The sequence below is a fragment of the Heloderma suspectum genome, chromosome 6 (genome assembly GCF_057233095.1).
Source record: "Heloderma suspectum isolate Gila_16-S chromosome 6, 16-S_ref, whole genome shotgun sequence".
Taxonomy (NCBI): domain Eukaryota; kingdom Metazoa; phylum Chordata; class Lepidosauria; order Squamata; family Helodermatidae; genus Heloderma; species Heloderma suspectum.
In genome coordinates, this window is record NC_139463.1 from 97,779,731 (window position 1) to 97,798,052 (window position 18,322).

Consider the following 18,322-nt stretch of genomic DNA (forward strand, 5'->3'; position numbering starts at 1 on the left):
CTTCATCAAGTGTTTCAGACAAAGCAAAATTGCCTTCTGAGCTACTGCTATGGGGTATTTTAAGACCATGAAGATATGTAGACCACTCAGTTCATATAGTGATGATTTTAATCATTTACAGTCAGAGAAAGTTTAATTCCCTCCTTTGTTCTAGACTGGAGAAACAAGGGCATATGAAATGTCTTGTAGTAGGCTGTACTGGTAGATAAGGAGAAAGCTAAAACCTGTTCTTTTGACTTCTGGTTCCATTAAATCTTTATATGTGACTTTTCTACCTATCTTTATAATTCTCTCTACCCATGTTGTGGTTATAGGAGAGGTGTCTGTTTTCCGAATCATTGAATACTTACAGGAGATGACAGGGCAGAGCTGTGAAGACTGGAGGTTTCGGTCTCTCTATAAGAGATTGGACCCCGAAGAGAGAGGGATCACTGTTGATTTTTCTACCTTCTATGCAGTCATGAAAGATTGGATCTCAGACTGTCGACAGGAGGGGTTAGTATAGTAATTATAGTAGTCAGATACTGTATTACAAATTTCCTTAGCATCAGTATTAAATTCCCTGAGAAAGGTCTGTATTGTTAGTGTGGCAAACTTAGGGTGCTTCCAGATGAGGCTTTTATCCTGCAATCATCCTGCCTCAAACATAATATTACAGTGGGGGCGAGATGACATGAAAGAGCACCTTCTCCCATACCAACCTGCCTGTTCAGTGAGGTCATTGGAGGGCTTACTCCTGGTGGTTCCACATGGACCTGTGGAGCAATTGGAATCCACCAGGAGAAGAGCCTTCAGTGTGGTGGCCCCCTTTCTTTGGAACTCTGTGCCCCTGGAGGTCAGGCAGGCACCAACACTGTGTTGTTTCCATCACCTGTTGAAAACAGCACTGTTCCAGGAGGTGTTCCTTAATTGACCAGTCACGGTTTCTATTGGCATTGTGCTTTCAAAATAGCATGATTTTAAAGTGGTGTTTTGATCTTTTTATTCTTTTACTGTTTTATCTTTTGTGTTCACTGCTCTGAAATCTGTTTTAGATATGGAGCAATATACAAATATAGTAAATAAATAGAATAATAAACAAAATGACATGGGGCTTCTTCACACGGAGATTTTATCCTGCTATTGAGATTGGTTACTCACGGAAGTTTGCAGGTCCTTTAGATGATGTCGTCAACCTCCCAGGCGTCTCCCGCACTAAAGGACTTTATTTTCATTTTTTAAAAGATCGGAGATAATGAGCTATCAAATTACCACACTTGAGTTCCCTCCATGAAAAGGAAAAGCCACAATAAGAGGAGCTAGACCAATGAAACATATGGAGGACTCAGATAAGGGGGGAAAGGAGGTGGGGAGGAAGCACATATCAAGGGAGTCATTTGTGATGTTGCATTTAAAACAGAAACGGAAAGCCCCATTTTAAATGCGGGATTTTAGGCTGGTGTAGAGACTCTCATGGTCTTTCATTTGTAACACCTCTTTGTTTTCCCACTACTTCTTCCATCTTGTTTCTTACCAGAATAAGAGCAATCCTATGCCCTCTAGACAGTGTCTGGGGAAGACATAGGATTGTTTGGTTTCTGGGATCTGAGGTCGGGACAGGGCTTTGACCTCGGACCTCAGAAACTGTGCTTCCTGCACCCTCGTAGCTGGTTCTCTCCATGCCGGCTTTGTCTCTATGCTCGGAAACAGAGCGTGGAGCCAAGGAAAAGGGGGCAGGGAGAGGAGGAGACTGCAGAAGCTGCTTTACGCAGCTTCCCATCTGATCTCCAGGATCCTTCCCTCCCCGAAGCCACGGCTAGACGGGCGAAATCACCCATCTGCCAAAATGCAGAGTGGCTGGAGCACAGAGGAGAGGATCCCCTCGATGCTCCAGCCATCCTGCAGAGGATAGTCAGCAGCCTCCAATTTTGGAGGCTGGTGACTATCTGGGTAGGATTGTGCCCTAAAACTGTTAAGGGGAGAAAGACAGACTTGATGCACAATGTCTTTTGATTTATAGAGCTAGGAGCCCTCCATTTGGAAGCAGCCTTAGGCATGGTGAATTTGCTAATGTAACTAAATGTTGGAATTTTGGAAATGTAAAAATGATGATCAAAACAAAATGGAACCAATTAAGGATTTTTAACTTGCTTCAATGGGAGGTATTTTAAGCCTTGAGCTCAAGTTGATTCCAAGTGGAGGCACCTTCATGAATAACGAGAATTCCCATAACTGAAAACAATTCATAAATGGTATTGCTAAACTTAGAGAAATAATAGTGCATTTCCAAGGCACCCTTTTTTTGTGAGCAATGAGGGACTAGGATGCATTTATCTACCTCTGCCTGGGGTGTTTTGCTGGGCCACTGCTGAAGATGGTATACTGCATTGGAGAAGATGGTCCATGGATCTGCTATAGAGTTGTACTTATGTACATGTGCATATCACTCCGGGAGAGTGCGGAGGACAGGAAGGCCTGGCGTGCTGTGGTCCATGGGGTCACGAAGAGTCGGACACGACTTAACGACTCAACAACAACAACAACATGTGCATATACTTCCAATAAGGCTAGATCGTTTTGCCAAGCTCCTCTGCAGAAATCCAAACTCTCCACTCCCATAATAAGCCTCTCCTTCTGTCCAGCAAATGGAAATGGACAAGCCTCCCATCCAGTGCAGTCTGACCATCCAGCCAGTGTTAATTCTAGTTCCTTTTCTTTTGCTGCTGCATGTGTGTTTCATCCACATAGTTTCAGACTTGTCAGTTGCTGAGTGCTGCAGTAGTGTGTAGTGCATTCTCAACCTCCATATCCTAGTCTCCATCAAGCTTCCTTCCCATGCTGCTGCCCCCTTGCTCCTGCTCCCCAAAGATCTGATGCCCCAACTTTGAAAAAAATAAATCTGTTAATTTGATCAAATAATATCAGACTTGTTCTCCCTCAGTTTCTTCTTTCTTTTCTGTACTGATTAGGCAGTTGTTTTCCCATGGCACAGTGATGGTGGGTAAACATTTCTACCAGCACATAGGTGAGGAAACAAGTAAGAAAGAATATGACAAATAAGAAAAGGTTATCCAATGCTGATTTACTTTCTCAGGCCAGTAATAAGGCAGGAGCAACGGCTGTTAGTTTTATCTAGGAGATTAGACAGTACACAGGAGCAAGTCAGCTGTATAAGCCATATTTACATGTTACCATCTGGGAGCTTGTGCTGAAAAAAGAAAAATAACAAATGAAGAAATAAAGGACATTGTCCTTAACTTTCTAAATATAGAGTGTTCAGTAATGTAGCAGGTTTTGTTACTATGGGCTAACAGACTTTGCTCATGGCTTCTTGTTGTGACTTCTTAACAGCAACGAGGAAATCTAGGCAGACATCACTGTTTAAAAAGCAATCTATTCTGTTTTTGAAAGAAACACCTATCTGCATATTGACAAGTTGATAGCAGTCTTCCCAATATGTTGACATGATGTGTTTTGAATACTAAGTGAAAATAATTATATTTTGATTTGGTCTAGGCATGCAAATAGGGCATTTTGCCATCTGTGAAAAAAATCTAGAAAATCTTTCTTTCTTTTGGGGATGACATGGGAGTACAGATGAGCTAGATGTCTTTGGTGGGGATATGGCAAATAAGTGTGTGTAAATATAAACCTCCTGGATGTATGAAACCCTAAGAAGGGGGCTGAGGGGCTCATGTCTGTAGGAAATAGATGTTCAGATATAATATTGTGCCCTTAACCTGTCTTCTACATCTAATTGCCACTAAAGCATTCTCGTTGTATTGGAAGGCCTCATGAATTGACATAGAAAATGAGATTAAGACCAGCTAATCTTCAGTGCTCAAATATTTATTCCAATTTAGGTGGTCCACTTTACTTCATAGATTGAGGATTGTAGTTTAAATGGTCTTCCCAGAAAAGAAGAAAGTCTGAAGAAAAATGGAATACAAGAATTTGAAGTGCTGTGACTTGCAGCCCTGGTCATCGCATCAAAATAGAGTTATATCACCTTTTAGTTCTAATTATTAGGAAAAAGAGATTGGCACTTCATTTTATAGTCCAATCATAGATCTCATAAAAACATAAGAGCGATGCTAAATCAGACCAAAGGCCAGTTGAAGCCCGCAATCAGGACATGAGTGCAGCAGTACACACAGCCCCCTGCTTGTGTTCAGCAGCAATCCCATATCACTAGATCATTTTGGATATTTTTAGTCAGCAACATACAACTGCAGTCATGCAGGCTCCTGAAGTGAGGGATTCACGAAGAAAATGCACAACTAGCCCCCAATTGTGTAGAAAATCAACCGCAATTCGTTTGTAGCTTACATTGGAAGAGCAATTAGTTTTTAGTGCCAGGAGCAATTTTTCTGGAACCACCAGGATCCCATAGTTCTGATGAACAATCTTGTTGCTCGTGTTGCAGTTTTCTTTCTAGGCTCCAAACGTTAATGGGGAGGATAGAGATGGCATAGAAACTGATGTCATCCGTAACATATTGGTTTGGGCAGTAAGGGCAAGATACATGAAACTGTGACCTCCACAACATTGTTTTAAGAGATCACAGTACCAATTCTTATAACCAGTGATGTCAACAATTTGAGACCTTGTGCTTTTCAAATTAATCTTCATGAATATAAGGATTATGAATATAAGGATCATTGCATTTGTCTTCATTTGCCACACGCAGTTTTGTGACACCTAAATGACAATGGAAATGCAAAAAGTGCTTACTGTTGGGTTGCTATTTTCTCTCTTCCTCTTCAGAGGAAGAAGAAATGGGATTTGAGGTAAGTATTGAATCCTCAGTTTCCAAAGGCAAAACATAGTTTGAATTCACTGCTTGAATTCTATCAGCAAGGCCTAGCTATGCATAAACAAGCATTCAAGATTGCATGTACCAGTGTTGCACACTGTATATAGGACATTGGATGTGGTATAATTAGCATCATCATGGAATAGAGTGGCAAAGATCAATTTCATGCTTACTAGCCTTTTCTGCCTTTTTCTAACAATAGAGAAGAGGCTGCAGACCTGACAAACAGCATCAAAGACCTGCAGCATGGCAACAAGCAGCTAGCAGTGGAGAATATCAAGCTGCAAAGGACTATCGAGAATGCAGAAGAGCTCAACTCAAGACTCTCCGAGGAGATCTCTGAGCTGAAAGGAAAGCTGAGAGGGTAATTGTTGGGACTGTCTAACATAGGACCATTGACTGGGACTAATCCAAGGAGGCAAATAGTAGAGGGCTTAGTCAGTAATGAGGAGAGGTGTGTAGAAAGTGGGGAAAGATCCTCAGCATTTGTGTCTATGCTTGAGGAGCTATTTGTTGTGCTGAAATTTCAGCACAGAGATACTCCAGTCAGGACTCAGTGCAGATCCTTGTAATCCAAGGATTACATCCCCTCTGTATTTACCTCTCTTAAACCTTTCTTAGTATGTTTTTTCCCCTCCTGAGTACAATGCTAGCTCCTCAGTATATGTTTGGGCTTGGATTACTTTTCTCTCCTCCTAATTCTGACTGCCTAGTTTAATCTCTAATTCTTACTTGTCAGTTCCCTTGACTCTTTCTCACATAGCTTGATAATAGTGAAGTTTGGAGGTAGAATTCAAAGCATTGTAACTGAACATTCACCACCCTTTATTACAGCACCCAGCAAGCCTTAGAGCAAGCCAGGGTCCTGGCAAATGAATTAGAAGATTTGAAAGTTTTTTCAAAAAGTCTGGAAGAGGAAAATAGTAAACTGTATACACAAGCACGACAACTGGTAGGTCTTCTCAACATTCAGTTTTGTTTATAGAGTGGATCCATAATCTTCCCTCTTTTATAAAGTTTATGCATGTTTGTGTCAATTCTCATTCAGTTACTCAAATTATATAGAAATAGGTTTTTTGATTGGAGAATTCAAGTTTTTGTCACAGTCAATTCCTTTGAAACTGGGAAGATTCTTAGAGAGCAATCCTATGTGGATTGACAGTCGCCTCCAAGCCCAGGGGCGACCACCTATCCAGTGCAGGGCAGGAAGAGTGGTGAGGAGCAGATCTCCTCCCGCTCTGCTTTCGCGCTGCAGGACTTCGGGGCTCAGGAAGCAGCAGCCGGACGACACATAGGCTGTGTCATACCGGCATTTCCGACTACCCCGTCCCTGGGAATGGCCCATTTTCACCACTCTGCGCTGCTCTTACCAACGCAGAGCACAGAGCTGATCTGCACTGCCTACACGGTGGCCTGGGAGGGGGTGGGGTCGGTTCTCCGGGAACTGACCTATCCTATGGCCGTCTAGCCGCTGACTAGCGGCCATAGGATTGCGCCCTTAGAGGGTTTAATGTAACTGCATATGCATGAAAATGTGTTCTGTAAGTGGATCATCTATGTAGCTTGTTGGGAGATGATCTTGTGAATTAAAACTGGATTTCTGGAAATTGCTGTTGATAGGATTGTTTACCAGCAACCTCTTTGAATGATCCATTTGCACAAGAAGTTTTCACATGCATTGCAGGTACAAGAAACACTCCAGGAGTTGTCCTTCAGTTGCAAAATGTTATGTTGGAATTCTAGATCCTCAAGAAGGCCAATCAAACTTTAACTTCTTTTCATACTTAAGGAGAAAGAGCAGCAGTTCCTCTCTATTCAAGTGGATAATCTGCAGGAAGAGGTGAGCCATATCAACCATGAGACAACACAAATAAATGCAAGAAAATGAGTTGTGTGGCTCAGTAGAGGATGCCAGTGCTTTTGTGTTTGTGGCATTAGGGTACAAGGGAGATAAGAACATAAGAAGAGCCATGCTGGATCAGACCAAGGATCCATCTAGTCCAGCATTCTGTTCACACAGTGGCCAACCAGCTGTCAACCAGGAACCCACAAGCAGGGCATGAGTGTAACAACACCCTCCCACCCACATTCCCGAGCAACTGGTGTACTGGGGATCTCTGTACAGATCTTTGTTGTAGATGCAGAGCGGAGAGTAACCTTCTGTTACATAAAAAGCTACTGCACATGTGATGAAAATCCATACAAGAAACTGCATGTTCACCACAAAAATATCATCACATGTCTGTTTTACTGTATGTATGCACTGTGGGATCCCATCAGAATGGGTATCTTCCTCATTCAGCTGGAAAAGAAACCAACTAAAGTACCAATGATTACTATCTCCCCTTGTGCTGAAGCAGTTATGCTAAGAGTCCATTGTGTTTGTCTTACAGAACAAGAAGCTGCTTCTGGAAAAAGAAGGCTCCAAATGTAGAATCAAAGAGCTGTTCACAAAGAAGGGTAAAATGAAGGTACTAATGCACTGAGAAGTATACCCAGCATACATAAAATCCCAGTGTTCAACTAGTTTGGCAGATAACTGCTGCTCTTGTAGTTTGGATTTGTGATGATAACTTAAGGACAGGGTTTTTTTCATTCTTGCTTCCTTGCAGTCCCAACTCTGTGAGTATGAAAATCTTATATCCTGCAAAGATGCTGCCCTTAATGAGGTGAGCTATATATAGGGGACATGACAAGTTGAACATGTAAACTTAAGGCACTGTGGTGGAGCAGTAGCAGGAAAAGAGCAATCTGTATAAGGAAATCAGCGGGGGGATCAGCAGGGCGGTTGGGAGACACAGTTAAGGCTTTGGGGGATACATGCAACCTCCAGGCCACAGCTTGTGTACTTGTACATTAAAGCAAGATGTTCTAAAGCTTTCTTCATTTTTAGACGATGTACGTGTGTGTCGCACCAGGCATGATCATGATCATTCTCCTTTCTCTCTCGCACAGGAGAGAATGCCTCTTACAGAGATGGTACTTGCTATCTGCAATTTTTATAAGTATTTGTGTTAAAATAATCATTTAAAAAATCTGCTGCCTGAATAATCAGAGACAGGGTTTTTTTTCTGAAGTATTTTATGCATTCTTCCTCTGACATTACAAAATGCATGGAGAATAGCAGAAATAAGACTTCTTTTTTACAAGTTTTCCTTTGTCTCTGCATTCAGGGATCACTAGGTGTCAGTATAGCCTCATAGCTAGGCATAACTTGGTTGTGAAAAGAAACTATCCGTATTTTTTAAAAAAATGTCTGATGACTGGGGCCTCTGGATTCACAATTTGCTTTGAGTGAGACTGAGTTACTTGCTTATTTGCTTGGTTTTGGTTATCTTTGATGCTTACAGAAAGCAAAACAAGCTGAAGAGCTGACAGTGACCCTGAATGAGTACCGAATGGTGGTACAGGTAATAAGCATCTTATTTGCAACTAAAAAAGGTAAAGGTGTCCCCAAGCAGTCGTGTCCTCTATCCAGACTAGCATATGTATCGTTCAGTTTGGACTTGGGTTGGTTTGGGGTGCAGAAATATATATAAACCTCAAGAATCCCTCATCAAATTCCTTGACCAAAGAATCCCAAGTCAGAATTGGTAACACAGACCAGGAATGGAAATGATTAATAACAAGCTCACATGTTCTTCTTTAGTCTATGACCATTTTTCAGTCTATGGCAGCTGCTTAGAGGTTACCCCAGGGAGGCCAGCATGTCCAATGATGAGGGATGATGGGAGTTGTGATCCAGCAACATCTGGCAGGCCACATCCTTGCTGAACTGACATAGCAGCTGCCATACATGTCCACCAGATTCTCTTTGTGATCTCCATGTAGGAACTCAAACTGGAAGTCAGCAGGCTTCAAGACCACCTGCACCAATCCTATCACGATCAAGATATGTAAGTTTTGTCAGAATTAGTTGGGTCATTTTTGAGTGGTTTTTATATTGGCAGGGACAGGACGTCCAGCTGTATCTAGTACAAGATGTAGGTTTCCAGCCAGCAAAAGTTCTATTATGATTGTCACAACTGTCCATAAAAAGCACCATCATGTCATCACCACTAAAGACCATCCTTTCAGGATATGAAAATGGTTTTAATTTATAAAATCTAGCCCAAAAGCAAATACACAGTGATTTACTCCTTTAAATATCTACACTCTTAACTTTTATAATAGGTAGTGGTAATATATTCCCTGCTTGTGACTGGTTTGGATTATTTATGAATGCACACGTTCAGAAAGTATCCCAAAGTCAGTTATTGTATTCTTGAGCATTGTTTGAAAGTTTTCAGTGAAAAGTTTTGCACTTCTTGAGCCAATATGTGAACTGAAGCGCAATTACGCACTTCTCCAAATTTTGTAATGCAGCACTCCAATAAAAATGCATATATTAGAGGAAAGTACACACAAAAATGTGTATTTTAGGGGAAATAACATACAAGAATGCATTGTATTAGGGAGAATTGCTTGCAAAATGTGTATAATATGCAAAATTGAATACAAAAATCCATATGTTGGGAGAAATTAGCATGAAAGTGCATATGAATTTTCAGGCTGACATATTTTTAAAAATTGCAAACTGATGTGGGAACCAGATGGAATGAGTTTAGACTGGAAAAATGAGAATTGGAGAGGAACTGAAATTGACAGATCCGACCATTCCGAGCTGGAATGTATAGGGAACTATTTCTTCTGCCCCAGGTAACTGTACTTGGGAGTGCTCAAGTCAAGCAACAGAACAGATGCAGCTTAATTTGCTGTCTGCAGAGAAATTAGTTTTGTCCTCTACAAGACCTATCCATCTCTCTCTCTTATGCATGCACATCATGCCTTGTGACCCAATTTGGTATGATTGGCACTAAGAATCTGAAATAATTCTTTCTGACTTTCTAGGGAGACACTGAGGTTAGGCCTGGCTGTGTTAGGAGCATGGATAATTTTGTCTTGCACTTTAGTGGGAAGAGATCAAACATGGAGGGAAAGGTTTTTTAGACTATTAAAATCAGAGCTGGAGAGCAAACCTTGAGTGTGATCTAATCTAGCCCTCTTTCCTAACAAGGTTTCCTTGGACCTAAACCATCTCTGAGATGCAGACACAGAGTCTTAAAAAAAAAAAAAAGACTAGAAGATGATGCTTGACAAATTCTATATGTAACCTCATTTCCCAAGAATTCTCAAAATCCCAAATCCCAGGCTGTATCCAAAGATTTCCATCCTCTATAACTTATGAGTACAACCTGTCTGCTGCTTGAACAGCAGATACAAACATTTACAGATCTCCCCTTCATGCTGTACTTCCGGTAGTCATGATCCAGCCCCAATAATGTGATGTTCTTTCCCCACATAATGGGTAAAATTGCTTCAGGGGATTGGTCTTGCTATGGATGATAAGTGCATTCCACTTTTAAGAACAACAAAAAGGGAAATATGAAGCTCAGGATTGCACCTTCTAGAAAGAAAAAGAAGCACAAAATGCCAGACTATTCCTCTGCAAAAGGGGAGTTAGTTGTCATGTTCACCTTTTTTGTTGTTGTTGACAGATTTCAAGAAGAGTGCTTCAGTTTTTCTGCTGTCTAACCAAATGTGCTGGGCTCTGTCTTAAACCCTAAATCCCTCTTGTTTTTTATTTGCTGGAAAATTAAGGCAGTTTTTGCATATGCTGAGAAGCACCTGGGATCTATTTAGAAGGGGTACTTCCAAACTGGCAGCTCTGAGCACAATCCAATATTTGGTTTTCCCCTGAAAGCTACATAGAAAACTGAAATTCACTTTCCACAGTTTCAGGAGGTATAGCACTTGTTAATGTATACATCCCTGTATCATCTTTCTACTCTAATGCATGTGACAAAGCTACGTGAGCAGAGAAGGAGCTGTTCAATCAAATTTTCAGAGGTGCCATTTTCAATCAAATTTTTAAATATTTTTTTAAAATATGTACTAAAACATTTTTTAAATTTAAATGCTATTGTGTGATTACAATAACTTTATTACAAGGTCATATAAGATAAAATGTGTTTTAGCACAAACTAACAGATCACTGAATAGTGCTAACTGGAAAGGCAGGGTGTGGTTTTTAAAAATCTGTTTTAAAATTTGCACTAAAATGTCTTTTTATTTAAGAAATATTGCAAAATATTTTGAAATTAAAAGACTGATTAAAAAATAAGCATATGGTTAAAAGTGGCACTATCTGGAAAGGTAATAGAGAAGGTGTGCCAAAGCATAGGTGCACGGTGATGATTGTTTGAGTTCTTTCACAAAAAAAGTTGGACTTTTTGCAGTCTGAAAAAAGACAGGAGGAGCACAGGGAAAACAAGGAAGTCAACGATTTGATGACCTTTTCATGTAGATGGTCCATAAAAGTGAGTGAACGAAGTGTGGCAATTCCCGGGAAATGCCTAGTGGATGCTTCCAGATGAGGCTTTTATCACGCAATCGCCTTTCCTCATTCACAGAATTTTACAGGTGGTCCTGACATTGTCTTCATCCCATGTTTTCCCACTGCTTGTTCCATCTTCTTTCCACAAAAAAATCAGTTAAGGAGGAAAAGACAGAGTAGCTGCACAATGCCTTTTTATTGGTAGTGCTGGGAACCGTTTGTCTGGAAGTACCCAGTTGTGAAGTACCTGTTCCCTAAGAGGCATGCTTTGTTAATTCCAGTACATGTGGTTGATCCCTTTTTGTTCTTTTTGAAATTAGCAGAGATATCCTCAGGGACCTGCATGTAAGCAGCTGCTTAACATTTTCAGTGTTCACAGATTTATTTGACACTGGCTGTAGCAGGGAAGTGTTAAAGTTGCCTAAAGACACCCTTTTGTCCATACAGTTAGCACAGCTTCTCATTATCCAGAACATGCTACCTTTGATGTGACATGCTGAGTACAAAACCCTTTAGGCCCTGGGTTGATAAGTCCGTGACCAACCTAAGCTGGCAAATCTCCATCAGCTGCTATAGGGGGAGAAAAAGCTTCAACTTGCATTTGTCTAAAATGTAGCTTCAGGGAAGTGTGTCTACTTTTGATTTGGGGGCTGCAGTACTTTTTTGCAACCTCTCCAATATTTTCCGATATCATATAGATTTTAAATAATTATGCATACCTGAAAGGATGCCTACTACATACAGGAACATACCCAAAAAACGGGGAAGATCTGTTTTCTCCAACTCAATATATTCTCCTATTGTGAATATTTTGATATCTGTCTTTTCATGCAGGCTACCAAGAGATTCCCTACAAAATGGAAAGGCTTGCGTATGCATTCCTGCACAGTCACTCTGTACAGAGATTGAAGAATCGCAGAAAGTAAGAAGATGCCACAAATTAGTATTGCTTTTTGGAGTGTTATGTCATTGCTTTGACCATAAATGGGAAGCAGGTCAAGACTCACCTCAGATACCCCTGTGTCTTAGGAAACTGCTGGCTGTACACGTTTGTCTAGACTGAACAAAAATTTGGGCAGCCTTTTTCCTATAAATGAGACTGAGTGATCCCTAGCTAACATGGACATTTTTGAAAAATCAGCAGAAATTTCTGAAATGGCAGAGCAGTATAGAGAAAGGGGGCAATAATACTGCATTTTAAATTTTGCTTTAATTAAAGCTGGATCATCATCCCAGTGCTGTGGTAGTATACAGCCATTAAGGACTGTTATTTTTAATGTTAAAAGTGAAATTCAGGGAATGGCATGGGGATGGAAGTCATGGCTCCTCACTAGTGATGTCACAGGAACTGTCCAGTACTAGCGTGTGATACTTTTACAGTTATGTGCCACATAATGCTCACAGTAGTCACAGATGTGCTACTGGGATAAGAATAGCATTTTCACAGCAACAAAATATTGCAGGTTGAGTTTTGGAGAAAAGCAATATCTGTGCAGCAAGTTTTACTTTGAAGGAAAACATCCTTCAAAGTAAAGGATGAGCTATTAACTGACAGGCCCTTGCTATCTTCAGCAGGAGTTCAATGTGGAGGCTGGCCTACCTAGCCCTTTGTGTGGGGTGTTGCCAACTTTGGGGACAGTGACTGCAAGGGACACCAGAACTTTGGCAGTAGAACTGGTGAGTGTGGAAATCAGAAATGGGAAGGAACATTTTCTTCTTTTCATTCCTGGGAACGTGCCTGCTGAATTTAAGCTGCCACTATGAGCATATTCTCATATCCATATTCTAGATGAGGCATTTATTGTATGCTCATCATTCTGTACTCATAGTTGTATATGGGTACTTTAGATGATGTCATGACCCTCCAGTTTTGTTTCTGTTTTTAAATGCACTTTCAGCAAACTGTTTTAGAATAGGGAAAATGCAGTATTACTTTGAATGTGAAAGAAAATGCTTTTTCAACTTGTGTAATTGTGTTATTCTGCTATACCACCGTGCCGCACGCCTAGAGGTTATGTACTAGAAAAGCAAGAAAGGAAACACTTCATGTAGTACTTGAATCTCAGTTCTGTGATGAAACCGAAAGTAAAGACAGCGGATTAACAGCCTTGTGTAGAAAAGTTCTATGCTGTTAGTAATAGATGGATTTCACACCTTAAGCTTCAACTCCCACTTGAATAATGCAAAGTGATCCCAAACCTTTATCTGACCACCCTATCCCACTGTTATACCACATGCCTTTCATAAACCCTGCTTCTCTAATTTACTGAACTGTTTTTATAGTACTATATTTTTATCCAAAGACTGTTTCCTGCTGATCTTTAAAAGTAGCTCAGCTTTGTAGTGCTGGATTAGAAGCTGGCTGGGATCCTAGGTTTCCTCCTGCTGGCAGGAGTGCACTTGAGCAAAGTTCTGCTCACGGATACTCCAGCCAGCAGAAGAGGGGCTGCGACTTTCACCAGTGCCCCTTCCCCCTGCAGCCTCAGTGCCTCTGAAAATCTGCTGTGGAAAGCTAAAGGACCTTCTGAAATGGGGGTGATGGTGCTGCAGTTGGAGGGCAACTCAGCAAAAATTGCTCCCGTTTTCACCAGCAGGATCCTTCACTGGATCTCGCCTCTGTCCATGAAGGGACTCTTTCCATTTACCAGTGCTTAGTTAGGATCTGAGCTATTGTCTATATTTTTCCTTCTAGAAAACACAGCCCCATATGTAGACTTACCTTTCATTAACTTATTTAAGGTGCAATCCTATGCATGTTTAGACAGAAAAAAATGTTACATGCCCCAGCAAGCATGGTTGACAGGAGGGATGCTGGGAGTTGTAGGACATTTTTCTGTCTAAACATGTGTAGGATTGTGCCCTTAATCACCTTCCTCTAAACTTCAGTTTTCAGTCTTGTCAAGATCTATTTCAATTCTGAGGACCTAATTTGTGGCTCCGTGTTCTAGCAGTCCCTCTCTTTCGCTCTCCAGGAACTAGACACCTCAAGAGAAGATGATACCAAAGCATTACTGCAGAGGACACATAGCTTGTCTCACCTGAATCTTGTAACAGATCCTAAACTAATACTGAAGAATCAGGAATGCAGCCAGCAGCTACAACACCTTCCATTAGAGATGGTGGGAAGGTATGAACAACTGAGACCTTGCTGAATGCTTGTGAGTTCCCTGCAAACTCCATGTACCTTTTGTATTGCCCTCTCCAGTTTACACAAAAATAAGTCTTGTAGCAAGTTAAAGGTTAACAGATTTATTGTGGCATAAACTTTCATAGACTGGAGTAGAGCCACAAAAGCTTTTGCCACAATAAGTCTGTTAGCCTTTAAGGAGCTGCATTGTTCTTTTCTGTGTTTGCTCTAAGAAATTAATACCCTTCTGGAATTTCCCTGAAATTTGATTCATGACAGAAACACGGTGTGATACATTTAGGACACAAAACTTGCTACTGAAACAAATTTCCCCTTGGCCAAGTTTTCCATAAACAAGAGTTGTCTCATATGAGAATAAAGCATACACACTTCATGTCAAAACATAAACTTTTTCTTCTCACCCAGCGTGGATGAACCAAAACAGAACAGCCTAGCAAGTGAACGCATTGGCAACAACAAAATGCTTGCGGTGACTCCAAATAACAAGAAGATATGGACCTGTTCATCCAATATGGGGACTCAGGTACGTCCTCTCCTTGGATAAGAGATATAATGCCATCATGCAGCTATTTCTAAACCAGAAAAGGGATGTTTCCAGATGATGGCTCCTAGCACTACCAAGCAAAAGATATTGTGTGTGTGTGTGTGTGCGCGTGTGCACACACACACAATATTTTGGTGACCTTTATCTTACCAGTTTATAGGCTCCTTCCCCCATCACATTGGCAAGGTTCGCACTCCCCCACCACCCACCCCTGCTACTGCTTTTTACATAATACTTGCCTAGAATGAAATCTTGTCCCCCCATGTAGGAATGAGATTTCATTCTAGGCAAGTATTGTGTAAAAAAGCAGCAGGGAAATAGCAATCTTGTTCAGGATTAAAGCCTTCCTCCAGCATTCCTGTTGGGAAGCGGCATGCGGGCATGGTTTTCCCCTCATGCCCTGTTTCCCTGCAGAACTGGGCGTCCAAAAGCCCACCAAACAGCTGTTTGGTAAGCTGTGGGATGCCCATTTTTGCTGGGAACAGGGTACGTGAAGATGATTCTTCCCATGCACCCTGTTTTGTGGCAGTGGCAGAATTGGAGGGCACCATCATAGGCCGCATGTGGTCAATGGGTGTAAAGAATAAAATCATAGCTTTTAAACATCTGGAAATGCTCATAAACTCCCTTACCTTCTCAATACATTTGCATATCTAACCCAAGCTAAGAAAAGACTCATGAGTTCCTGAAGCATTATGTACAAGAATAGGGCACTACTACTACTCTGATAGTATTGTGCCTGGTGCTTTACAAGATCCCTGCCTAACAATAAGCTAGACAAAATTGGCAAGGATAAGAGAGAAGAAAAATCTTAGCTGTAAAAGATGAATGCCTAGAATTTGCCTAAATTGGAATGCAAGAACAAGAGCAACAGGTGTAAGAACAACAGAGTATGATGCTTTCAGGGGTACAACTGTTGTACAATTAAATACAAATACATTGCTATATATAATGGAACATCTAATACACATTAGGCAGTATCCAACTGTGTAATTCTGTTAGTGCGAATGTTAGTTAGTGCTAGCTGAAACTAGGTTTTGAACTATGCACAAGAGAAGAATCCAACTAAAGTTAATTTGCGCAAGCACAGTTGTACATCTTGTTCATAACTCTTGTGCAGCCCATTTCACATTCTTCTTGTGCAACTGGTTGCACAAGTGTAATGGGCAACCACTTGCGCAATGGATAAATTCAGCGGAGTGGAATATTCAGCGTGATATATGTTTTAATATCCAGTACCTTGAAGTATTATATTCCTGTTATTGGGCAGTATCCAATGGTGTAATTCCGCACACTCAAATAGCGCTATATTTGCATTATATACAGCAGCGCATTTGCATTTATTTATACACATGTTGTGTGCCCAAGAGCATCTCGGTGACCCAGCTCACACGTAATGGCAGCAAATCGTGGGTTAATTAACCCACGATTTGCCATGGTGCACTCTGGGCACCATCTACAGCCATTTTGAACATTCAACTGCTGATTGGCAATTGCTGCATGATGTCAAAACCCACACACTGAGTCTGTTTGGATGTTACGGTGGTGTCCAACAGCTAATTGTGGGTTAATTAATACACAAATTGCAAGGATGGAAGCTGCTTCCTGTTTTCATTAACAGCCGTTGAATGGAGCATTCTGTGACATCCGAACAGGGGCACTTGGAGTTGTTCGTGGGTTAAACAGCTCCAAATCAACCCAAGAACAAGCCATTACACCAAACAGGGTCAATAGGTTAATTGTGGGTTAAACAACCCACAGTTAATTTAAAACTAGTACTTCAGTTAACTGTGGGTTGTTTAACCCACAAGTAATCTATAACATCCGTGTTTAGATGTCACATAGCAACCCCCAATTGCCCCAATCGGGGGTTGAATATTAAAAAAGGCTGTAGAACACAGCCAGCACATTAATTAACCCACGCTTTGTCGCCATTACATACGAACAGCCCCGCGGCTTATGAATACAACATAAGCAAAAGCAGCAAAGGTTGTGAATTCCACCTGCATATACACAGAGTGGCAAACAATCATTTGCTATCACAGTGTGTGAGGGGACCTAATTTCTGTTGCTAAAAACATAGGAATTTGTGTAGATGTAGAGATGGTACTGAAGATATGGGCATTCCTGTTCAGCTTCAGGAGAGCATGTGACCAGAAATCGTATGAATTGGATGTTGTGGCTAATGCCTCTGGGGTAGAGTCAATTGTTCTCTCCTTTGCCCTATTTGTAAAGGTAGGGGGAATTGTGCAGTTGAGGTGTTCCTTTATCATACAGTTGTGAACAACGGGGGGAAAAGCAAGGCCTATGCAGGAGGGTGTTGAAAAAGCATACCACATCCTTGCATCCTGAGGAGGAGCTGTGTTACTGTGGCATAATTCAATATATGTGGACATAGGGAACAGAAAAGTCACATTAGATGTAGGAAAGAGAGCAAATGGCACAAGGTAAATTCACTGTACCAACCAACCCACATTTAAAGTGCAGCCACTATCCAATTAAGTTACCAAGCTGTATCAAGTTAACTTAAGGAAAGACATTTTTTGTCATGGTATAGAGGAATTTTCTCCCTTCTCCCATAATCATTATGAATGAACCACATCCTGATGGTGTATGTGTTTGTGCCATGATGGTCAAAGAAACAAAACCCCTTGCTGGAGGTATAGAGAGAAAGAAATGGCCCTCACTTTCAAAGCAAAAAGGAAACTGACAGTAAAAAAAAAAAAGAAGGCCCATTTGGTTTCTAGTGATGTGCACAAATTATGCAATCCGTGCTCAGTTACCAAACAGTCACTGGCAAAGCTTACAGGGACATAATTAGGGACATTTAGTATGATGAATACTACCAATACATTAGTCATTCAGTATGTCAGAAAGCAGGTGACATTTTGAATAATATTCTGGATGATAGTAGTTTGGGTTAGTGGAGACAAACTAATGTCAAAATGTGATTGTGAATTCCTTTTCATGCATAAAGGATCAAACATCATTATGGTCAGCATCACTCAACTTGTGAACTTCTTTGCATCACAATTTGAATTTATTTGAAATAAAAGTAATTTTTTCAAGATTGTGAAGAAAAAGTTGAAAACATATCCCTCCTTGGTAAAAATTCAAAAACTAGAGTGGATCTAACTCCAAGCAGACCTTCTAAAAGCATTGGGGTGTAATTTCTGTGTTTCACTAATGTCCCCACTCCCCTAATAGAGGAAAGTGTTCAAGATCTTTCAAATACTTTATGCAGAGTGCTAAACAGATGTTGAGGCTAGGACAACTAATATACCTCTAATTGTGATAATACCTAAACAACCAAACAAAGTCACAAACTGGCAGTAATTAGTTATATTTTTTTTCTATTTTCTAAAAGCAGACTTGTGCACATGTTTCCTATAAACTAGATTTGTCCTGTAATACTCTGGGTTGCATCCAGATATAGTCACATTTAGATCCACTAAATTC

General features: G+C 40.8%; 1 protein-coding gene across 18 annotated transcripts in view; it reads left to right on the forward strand.

Moving 5' to 3' along the window:
• Positions 1-18,322, forward strand: part of KASH5 (KASH domain containing 5) — a 39,294-nt gene that overhangs the window by 5,016 nt on the left and 15,956 nt on the right. For 11 of the 18 annotated variants that reach the window (XM_084805425.1, XM_084805424.1, XM_084805432.1 and 8 more), the window contains 12 exons: positions 315-495; positions 4,998-5,159; positions 5,630-5,747; positions 6,585-6,635; positions 7,189-7,266; positions 7,408-7,464; positions 8,146-8,205; positions 8,627-8,691; positions 12,006-12,093; positions 12,744-12,848; positions 14,144-14,298; positions 14,725-14,842. In XM_084805425.1, the coding sequence (XP_084661551.1) occupies positions 315-495; positions 4,998-5,159; positions 5,630-5,747; positions 6,585-6,635; positions 7,189-7,266; positions 7,408-7,464; positions 8,146-8,205; positions 8,627-8,691; positions 12,006-12,093; positions 12,744-12,848; positions 14,144-14,298; positions 14,725-14,842 (1,238 nt within the window). The remainder of the gene's footprint in view (positions 1-314; positions 496-4,997; positions 5,160-5,629; positions 5,748-6,584; positions 6,636-7,188; positions 7,267-7,407; positions 7,465-8,145; positions 8,206-8,626; positions 8,692-12,005; positions 12,094-12,743; positions 12,849-14,143; positions 14,299-14,724; positions 14,843-18,322) is intronic. The other 7 variants (XM_084805419.1, XM_084805430.1, XM_084805431.1 and 4 more) reach the window with 2 other exon arrangements.